The sequence below is a fragment of the Numenius arquata genome, chromosome 1, assembly GCF_964106895.1.
Source record: "Numenius arquata chromosome 1, bNumArq3.hap1.1, whole genome shotgun sequence".
NCBI classification, from domain to species: Eukaryota; Metazoa; Chordata; class Aves; order Charadriiformes; family Scolopacidae; genus Numenius; species Numenius arquata.
The window spans coordinates 25,388,908-25,399,166 of NC_133576.1; the positions used below are offsets into that span (position 1 = coordinate 25,388,908).

The 10,259-nt window shown below is 41.6% G+C and overlaps 1 protein-coding gene across 1 annotated transcript in view; it reads left to right on the top strand.

Moving 5' to 3' along the window:
* GPA33 (glycoprotein A33) overlaps window positions 1-9,128 on the top strand; it is a 17,808-nt gene extending 8,680 nt beyond the window's left edge. The window contains exons 4-9 of the mRNA XM_074166631.1: window positions 3,495-3,646; window positions 4,573-4,783; window positions 5,340-5,498; window positions 7,602-7,715; window positions 8,263-8,386; window positions 9,056-9,128. Coding sequence (XP_074022732.1) covers window positions 3,495-3,646; window positions 4,573-4,783; window positions 5,340-5,498; window positions 7,602-7,715; window positions 8,263-8,386; window positions 9,056-9,128 — 833 coding nt within the window. The remainder of the gene's footprint in view (window positions 1-3,494; window positions 3,647-4,572; window positions 4,784-5,339; window positions 5,499-7,601; window positions 7,716-8,262; window positions 8,387-9,055) is intronic.
* Window positions 9,129-10,259: the final 1,131 nt, after the last annotated feature.

Consider the following 10,259-nt stretch of genomic DNA (forward strand, 5'->3'; position numbering starts at 1 on the left):
TTTGGAATTAAATGTCAGCTAACTTCTGAGGTAAAGGATTGAGAAATTAAAAGTCAGAGCATTTCCTTGTAAAAGTGAAGTAAAACATTTCCACTTTTCCTACTTTTCTCACTAGCCAAATCTACCAAGACAAATCAGCAATAACAATTTTGCTTGATCAGAATCTCAATTTTTTCAGCAAGCAAAATATTCCTCTAATTGTTTCCAGCTCTATTAATTGCCTTTCATTCTGTTTTGATTAACACTTACTCAGTAGGGAATGTGAAAGTAGACACGTCACTTTGATTTTCTTCTTCCTTTGTACAAGTACAAATGTTTAAGTAGAGCAGAGGGAGACAAAGCCTTTCTCCATTTCTCAAAATGTTATGAACATACTAATTGATAACACACAAAAAAAAAATAATTCTAAGGCTTAAATCTAGGTGACACCATCCCTCTAGTACTATATAGGCTATTCATCCTCTCTTCTGAACTTCTTTCAGAATTGGCCCTCCCCTATTTCAGCCATACCTTGAATAGATTCTGTTTTCTCTCAAAAAAAAAAAAACAAAACCAACAAAAAACAACCCAACCTCTGAAGAATAAACCCCAATTTCCAGACATGGTGACTGTAACTAGCTGGCTCTTAGTGACTTGATGAAGAAGTGAAATGTCATGAGAAGGGGGAAGGAGGAAATGGGTGTGAGTAAACAGCGTCCCAGAATGAAACCGTGCAGCTTCCCTGAGAATCAGAAGGAGCCCTAACAAGGGAGAAGTAGGAGCCAGAAAGAGATATTGTGGGTGAAAACCAGGAAAGCATCAGAAGAATTTGGGGACATTAGGGGGACAGCAACAGATGAATAAGCAATCTAGCTTGTTACGGGCTGTTTCTCTTGTACATGGTGTTTGGTTCCCAGACTCTGTGACAAAAGGATGAGGAAATGGGTTTTGCTCCATCTCCTAGTACAGATGGTGATGCTTTTCACCAAAATGCAGAAAAGTGTCCCTATCCAGTCACGACAGGCAATGAGAAACCTTTCATAGATGTCTCCCAATATAGAGGGCATGATGAAAAACGCAGTCAGAAAACACATTCAGCCTTGGGGCTACACAAACATGGCCCTTGCACTGAGTGCTCCAGAGCAGGGAAAGACCTGGGAGTGGCTGCAATAAAACCATGCTAGAAATACTTTGCCCTGATGGTTTCTTTCTCATAGCTGTCAGCAGCTGTAAATGAATTAATCCCCGAGAGAGCAGAAACCACTACCGCCATGTCACAGGGGAAGGGACTCAAATGCATGCTTAATTAATTAACTGTGCAAGACCGCAGAACAACTCAGTTATGGGACGAGGAATGCAGAACAACCAGAACTTCAGCTAGAAGCCTCCTGCTCTGGTGACTCAGCCACCTTTTCTTACCAGGATGCTAACAAGCGCAGAAGACTGTCTTTGAGCTCCTGCTGAAAATGTCTGAGGCTGATTCTGAAGACAGCTGTGGAAGGGCAGCAAGGAAGGAGGGGTGCAGAGGAGGGAAAGGTTTGGCTGCTCTGAAAATCCCCATCAAACTCCTCTCAGGAGAGGGAAGATGCAGCAGTTCTAGAAAAATGGGCCATTTCTAAGAAGAGGACAGACCGGCTCCAGGAAGCTGCTACACAAGCTTTTACCTCTCCCAAGGGGGAGCAGATCTCCATGCCAACTGTCCCGTGTTACCCTGTGCAGACACCTGAATTGCTACCAGCATGTTCCTAGCACCGTAACAACAAAACCTTTTGGATCCCTACGCTGTTGTTTTCTAAGGGAAACTATTGTTCACTGCTGCTATAGTCAAGGATCTAGTAGTACTCAACTTGCCAATGGTTAACTCTTAGCGACCTAATGTTTGAGAAACGTGTAGACGTGGCTCTTCAGGGCATGCTCTAGTGCCTGGGATTGTTGGTTTGTGGTGGGGTGTTGTGTGTGAGGTTGTGGGTGTGGGGTTTAGTTGGTGGGTGCTTTTTTTTTTTTTGGGGGGGGGGGGGGTTGTTGTTTGGTTGGTTTTGTGTGTTGTGTTTTTTTGTTTGTTTGTGTGGTTTTTTTTGTTTTTTTTTTTTTTTTTAATGTGGTTGGACTCGATGATCTCAAAGGTCCCTTCCAACCACTAAGATTCTGTGATTCTGTATGTGTCCGTCTTTTTTTTCCTGTCTAAAAAAAGCACGTATTCACAATCACTTCCAACTCAAAGTGGAATCTAGATGTCCTTTGCTCTCTTCCCTTATGTATTATACTTCCTTATAGATCTAATCTGGACAGACACATGGCAGAATGAGGACCCCAAGCTTGCTAGACAGCAACTTTTCAGTCAAATCCTCTTCAGGGAACACTGACTCAGCCTGGTTCTTCCAAAAGCAAACCTTCACCACCACATACAGCGTGCCCATCCTGGGGAGAGCGTACATCTCTGCCCTCCTCCACTTTCCTCCTTACGGGACCGTGTTCCTCTTTGCCATAGGAGTGCCTCTGAGCAGCACTCCCTTTCCTGCCTCCCTGCACTCTCTCTAATCAGTTTCAGACTTAGATTTTTTTTCAATTATTCAGTTTGGTGTCATAAAAAAAAGAAAAAAAACCACCCACCAAAAAAACCCCCCACAAACTATAAAGTAAAAAGCAGGTGTTTTTACACATAGGTTCCCTCAGGCATAAAGGTCATCTATGGCAGGGCAGAGGTAAACCTCCAACCCAATTCTGAGAATAACTAAGATTGCCACTAGCTAATGCTCAGGTATGATGAATTAAGCATCAAGTCAAATGCAATACAATGTACATAAAACACCTACCTGTGCTCTGCATGCTTCACCAGGGCACAGAGGGATTTTGGTTTTATTCAACTCTCAGCTATTCCTGTGCTCCACTGGCAGGAGCTACAGTCCTTGGAGAAAGGTGACTACTACCCTACTCATTTTTAAAAACTAGTAACTATTCTTCTCGTTTCTTTCAAGCTCTCTTTGCTTTCCTAGGTTTTTCTCTTTTCAGGGCATCACATGAACAGGTTTTGATTCCCTAGCATAAAATGTCACTTCTGTATGGATTTGGATTGAGGCAAGTTATTTGACAGTTTTCCTCATCCCTGAAATTTGACAATATCAATTTGTTAGTTTAGCCTGAATCCTTAAGACTGCTGATACACTTGTATTATCTGGTTATCTGTCTCCATTTAGAACTGTCAAAGGATGTCAGTCATTCTGAAAGAGGGCTCAGAAAAAAAAACAAAAAACATCTTTATAAACTCCATGGCAATGTATGTCCAGGTAAAGAAGAGGAAAGTGAGGAAAGGAAAGCAGTTTAGCTCTTAGCCATCCTGTGCAGCAGCTTCCTATAGTCAATCAGCCCCAGTATAGGTCACCTCTGGCTCAGTGGGGAATGTCACAGATGACAGAGGGGATGTAGGGTTGCTGTGGCGTGTAAGAAAGCCAAAGAGACAAAACGTGGAATCCAGATGTCATTAACTTTGCTGACTGCAGAATTTATTCTCTTCCTAGTTCTGGTGACTGCTCATGCCCTCACCGTGGAAGCACCTGCCAAGGAAATACAGGTGGCACGAGGGAGCAACGTTACTCTCCGCTGTCATTTTAAAACGCAGGCTTCTATTCACGACGGAGACGTTGTTGTCTGGAGGAAAATCAACAGTGCGGTAAATCAAGTTGCATAAAGAAACATACAACAGGACATCCAAGGAGGGGGTGGGAAGATAGATGGAAGCAGGACTGTGGGTGGGAATGTGTGTTGGAAGACAAAGATTCCTTTAAGGCTTTCTTTAATCTCAGAACTATGCAAACAGAAACTGATTCTAGATGCAATTTATCCCAAATCTACTGCATGATACTAGGCCAGACCCGACCCTTTTCTGTCCTCTCTCTTGGTCTTGCAACTGTCTATTGAGGATAAATCACTGTACGTACTGTGGGTTTACATCTATTAAAATGCATGAAATACTCAGATACTTTATAAAAAGATACATATCTTTTTAAGTATATGTATTATAAATTTATATTTATATATACACATATCTTTGATGCTATATAAGGAGCTTTCAATTGATGATAATAGTACACGGAGAGATTCTTGATGTCTCCTACTTTCATATGGAGTATTTGAAGGTGAAAAGACCTCTAAAGTTCTCCTTGACTTCTTGGGAATTAGTGAGAGGGGCAGCAGCCTTTGGAGATCTCCTTGCAGTAACTGCCACAGGTTTCTTCTCTGAAGATCCTTGCTGGAAGAAAGCAAGCGAGTTTATATAATTGTAGGGGAATTTGATTGACATATGGATCTCACACAAATCTCATGGTGTCCTGTCATGGAAAGGTGAATAAGCCCCAGCAAAAAAAAAAAAAAACCCAACAGTTGTCTCTGACTTCAGATAAGGTGGGAGAAGGAGATTCCAGACAGAAACCCAGACCCTTTTGAATTTCTATGTTTTTCTTGGCTTTTTGGTAAACTGGGGAAATTTAAGGCGCTCGTTTCCAAGATGCTCTTCTCCTAAGAGTGGGCTAATCCATCGAGTTAGGTTGTAGGCTCACAAAGAAGAAACTAAGATTGATCATTTTCCCTCCCTATCAGGATGATGCTGTCACTAGGTATTTTGATGGACTTGTACAGTATGGCAAGGGCTATGAAAACCGTATACAGTTTAGTGGTGATGTAACCAAAGGGGACATCAGTATCACCATCAATGCAGTGACCATGGAAGACAACGGGACATATGCATGCAACGTTCGTCTACGGAATGACCCCCCCCGACAGACTGCAACCTTGGCTCTTTTTGTCCTTGGTAAGCATGATGGAGGCAACACCAGATCCATTAGATAAAATACCGTCCTGCCTCCAATACCCACATTGTTTTAGTCCACAGATTTTCTAACAGAAAAAAACTTTCCCAGGAAGTCATCATTTACAATTCCACCTTTGATCTTTTTCTACTACTATGGAAGTAGGTTGGAAGGCTTAAAGCACGCGACTCCCTTAGATATCTGACTGCAGAAAATTGTCTTCAGAGTTGTATAGTTTGGTTTCCTAACAACCCTTGCCTCATTGCAGGGCGATTCTCATTCCCCCTGTGGCTTGTCACACTCCAGTCATCAAAGGATGAGCTACCCAACACTATTAGACATATCCCAAAAAGCATCTTACAATTCCTCCTTGGCTGACCAGTGCCAAGAAGGGAGAAACAAATTAGAGAAAAGTTCACTCCAGTTCCTTAGAGAAGAAGATGGTAGGTGCAAGACCAGCCTCAGTTTAGGAGGAGTAAAAGCCACAGGTGCAGGAGATGGGCTGAAACAAATAAATACTTCTGTTTAATGAAATTCCTTCCTTTTGTCTTCCTTCAGTTGCACCATCCAAGCCAGAATGCCAGATTTTGGGGACAGCAGAATATGGACAGACAATCAATCTGACCTGCATTTCTCATGAGGGCTCCCCAAAGCCCAAATATACCTGGCAAAGCTTCAACATACAAAATGAGCCCCGAGTACTACAAGCAACAGAAGGTACGGCAAATTCAAAGACATCAAGCCTTTGAGCTCTCTGTAGATCAGAGTTGGAAAGATTCTGAAATACAAAAACACACTTAAGGCTTTTTCTAGGAAGTTCTCTGTCCAGGATTTTGAAAAGTTGTCCTTTTCAAACAAGATGCAGTCATGAGTAACTCAGCAGGGAGAAAAGGACTGTTACCTGAAGTAACAATGGTCAGTAAGATTTTCAGTTCAGCTCTCACCTGGCAAGAAAGTTGGCTCACTCTCGAAGCAGCCAGAAATAATTACTTCTCAATTGCTAAGCCTAAGGTGGGCGGGGGGGGGGGGAGGAATAACACAAGGAATAACATCAAGATTTCTAATTGCCATGTCTTTATATCCCAGCTTGCTTGACAATGACCAGGTTGCTTTCTGGAGTGAAGGCAAACAAAAGTAGGCTCTGGAAGCTTCCTTCCAGAGATGACTCTTCACCTAGAGGAAGGTGGTATGAGAAAAGGTTACACCATTCCTGCTTTGAGCATGAAAGAGGCTTCTTGTTCTTTAGGACTGTGACATAGACCCCAATATTTTATTTGCTTTCATTTAAAGTCAGAATCTGTGGGGAAAAAAAAAAAAAAACCCTGAATTTCCATGATAGGACCTTTGGTAGAACTATTCACACAGAAATTAGGGTTTAATACTCTTTGAAGTGTAGTAGTGACAGAGGACTCAGATTTATTCCTTTAAACAACTTTGTTTCTTCCTGGTATGTTCAGCTCCGGATAGACTGAGTATCTGAACCTACCCTTCCCGATTTAACTTACTGTAGCGTCGCTATGGATGTAAACTAAACATGATCAGACTCGACAGGATATTCAACACTCACGAGCTGATTCTTGCATAAATTATGCAAAGACAAAAATACCACCAGGGACACAAACCTTATTCATTTGACTGGCCACTAAGTGGTGCCAACACATCACGCACAGCACTGAACATACTGGCATGTACTCTCACTACAAGCGATTTCTTTCTGTGCTAAGCAAGTCCCAGTGCTGCAGAGTGTGCAGAATCCCCTCAGGAGCCACTTCGAAAACGATAGTATCTGACCGGTGTTTTTCCCAATTTGTCTCGCCAGTCAATTACTTTTGGTTTAATATAGAAGGATTTACAGTCCGGTTATAGACTGCTACTCTGAGAGCTATAAACATCACACTGAAAAAAAAGAAAACCCACCAGAAGTAAGCACGGACAGTATGTAGAGACAAAAATAAAAAAATAAAGTCAAGCATGCAGTCTGTTATTTACTGGTTTGCATGTTCTTTTACTTTCTGGCGCTAGGTGCCAGCAGACACTAAACAGAATTCCAGTCCCAGGAGTGGGCTGGAAAGATGTGAGATCACAGGGAAAATAAAACAGGAAAGTCACTGGAAAGTATTCAGAGCCTTTTGTTTTTAGAGCAGGAATCTAGACCTTTATCAGCAGATCACAAGCAAAAATCATGGACCACACGTACAAATGTCAGCTGGAGGTGGAACAAACAAAATCTGACTGCTTGAGCAGATGGAGCTAAGCTTTAACACATAGTTCTGAGCTCTGTTAGGCTGGACAGAAAACTACCGGTATCATAGCAATCTCATGTTACTGTATTTCTTTGCCTTCATTCATTTTCACAGCCTGTGTAGCCTCTCCCAGACTAGAAAACTATTTCCCCCATTGCTAAATAATTCAGATCTGAAATCCCAAGAGCTGGAGGACCAAAGAGCTTTTTGTTGTTTTTCAAATGGCCAGTTCTCAAAGTCAGATGCCAGTTTGGGCCATCTTCTATTTCTCAGCAAAATCCAATGCAAAAAATCTTTCACTAAGCACAAATACTTCTTTACCCTCCACCTACAGTTTTCTTTCTAAAAGGAATGTTCCCTGTAATTAAAACAGCACACTTCCGTTTGTCCTCCCACAAATCACACTAAAACCTGAGGTCTAGCATGGCAGCTCCTGGGCAAGACAGCAATCCATCAGCTTTAATAACCTCTCATCACTCCCACTACCCTGGGCTGGAATTGAAGGGCTGCTGTCCCCACTTCCTTCCCTGCTTTAGTTCTTCTCTTTTTTTTTGGCTGGATTTGTGTTTCACTACAGGGGAACAAATAACTCTGAAGAACATCTCAGCAGATACCTCTGGCTTTTACATCTGCACTTCGACGAACATTGTGGGAAAGGAATTTTGCAACATGACAGTCAGCGTTGTGCCACGTAAGAGACGAGGTTGCTTATTGGAATAGGACCAGAGAAAGTACCCTAGCTAAGTGTCAAAGGATTAATGGAGACAATGCAGATGGAAGTATAAAAGTCTTTCTCTCTCTCAAAAAAAAAAAAAAAGCATGCTTTTTTTTTTAACCTTTAAGACAGATTCTCTGCATTGATTTACATACTAATAGACCACTCACTAACTCATATGGTTAGTTCACAGATGACAAAAGAACGTGTAGAGTGAGATAGGCCTGAGCCCCCAAAGTCTGAAACTAAATGTACCAACAAAACACAGCAGTTGTTCCTATCCAGGGGCTCCTCCCTGTCGCTGTCTAACTAATTGCTCCTGCAGACTTATCAGCTACTCAGTACAGAATTAATTCCAGTTGCTGTAGTCAAATAAGTGTGGCTTCCACTCAGTCTGGACCTGACACCCAGAGTAGGTAGTGAGATCTGACATCTGGTGGTGGGATTTGAAGTCCAGTGATTGTGTTGATTGCATTTGGTGTCATTCTCACTGCAAAAGGCTAATTCTTTTCTTCCTGTATAGCATCCATGAACATAGCTCTTTACGCTGGCATCATTGGTGGAGCTGTTGCTGCGATTATAGTTATTGGTATTATAGCCTATTGCTGCTGCTGTCGGGCAGACAAGGACAGGGACTACGAGATGACGTAAGTACCTTTCTCTAGAAGAGTGAATGGAACCCATGAATGGTTCACCTTCTCTCTCCAGCATCAATATATGGATGGAAAGCAGGGGAGAAAAAAAGAAATCAAGAAAAGCGTGCACTGCCTTATCCTTTTGGTTTCTACCCTAGTGGCTCCCATCTCTTGTCACGGAATATGCCCAGTATTAGCAGACACCTTTGTAGTCTCTGGGGTAGAACCCAAACATTCAAACCTTGGAAATGCATTAGCAAGCCCAAGTCAGTCAAGCACATGCAGCTAACTTGGTTAAGCAGAGCCCAGACTGTTTCTCATTTCTCTGAGACCCTAGAGATGTTTCTGTCCTTGCTAGCCTAAATCACCATGAGGCTCTGTATGCAGAATTATCACTCCAAGATAGAAACCTTTTGTTTATTCTCATGATGGAAACAGCCCATTGGAAGAAAAGTTGGAATGAGTAAAGATACACCAGTCACCCTTTCTCTACATACACGTTATGGAAAAAAAAGTAGCTCATGCACCTCTTGCATCACCAGCAAGACTTAATTTATGGAGTCCAGCTTGGTACACCTCCAGGTCAGCTTAGAGCAGTCTAAAACCATTTTAACACAAAATCTCTTTGTAAGATTTCTAGCTGGTTTTAATTAACAACTCTACTCCTGAACAATGTTTTAGGGAACAAGAAGATAGGAGGGAACACTCCAATGAGATGCCTACAAGGAACCAGACAGCAGAGAATGAATGTTGAAGAAAGAAGCAGGAGGCCGATGCCATCTTGAGGATTTGCTGAGGCACAGACACCACTGTAGAAAAGAAGTCAGTCCCTCTGTCTTATTGCAAGAAGGTTTTTTGGAATAATAAAATGAAAGCTAATGGCTCTGCCTTCAAGATCTTGGAGAGAATACCCTTGCCTCCCTGGAAAGAAGTGCTTAATGTACGATTAGTACTAATACATAACTTCATCGCGGAAAAATGCATGTGAAAAACTGTTTCACCCAGTCATCCAGAAATAACCATTCTTCTAGACTTCCCACCTTCTGAAAAAAAAAGAAGCGAGACAGGTCTATTTGGAGAACAGAGTTGCTGCTGTATCCACAGAAGCTTTCAAGCTCACCAACTGCAAGTCATCAGGGAAGAGTGGTCTTGTTTACAGTTATGTAAGTGTCACAGCTTCCAGCGTTGTCCAGTATAGAAAACATTTTATGCAGACCAAAGCAAGCTGATTTTTAAGGACGTTAAATGTGTTGTTTGTATATATTATACATACATATATAAATAAAAATATGTTAAAAAAAAATTCACAGATGACCAATGAAAGTCTGCTGTTTGGAACAACCATGCATACTAATGGTATAAGATAAGGTAAGAAGTTAGATGGATTGTAATTGGCAGCTGACAAGATCTAGAAACAGTCTAGTAGCCTACATACTGTCAGGTGAGTTCTGGCTCAGAGAGCTCCTAAATACTAATTTTCATTACATTATCTTTTCTTCCTGGCTGTTGCATGGGCAAGTCAGAAACAGTCCATTGCTCCTGCTGCTGCTTCTGAAAAAAGTGACAGTGAGAGACCATATACATGGCAAGTACATCTTTAATAAAAAGAAGGAATAAAGAAAAAAGATAAAAAGGTACTTTTCCTCCTTTACCCCTGTTATTCAAAATTGTAACAATTTAAATCGGAAGCACTGTGTGTGCAAGTGTGGAGAGAACTCCCGTCACTTCTATCTTATCTTTGGAAGAGAATGGACTGTCTGTCCAAAAACTGACAATATGGTATTAAAGCTAATTAAGAGCTTGTTTGTTTGTGGTTTTGGGGTTGGGTTTTTTGGTTTTTTCTTTGGTCATTTTTTTTTAAAAAGACGTGCAATAAATGACTTGA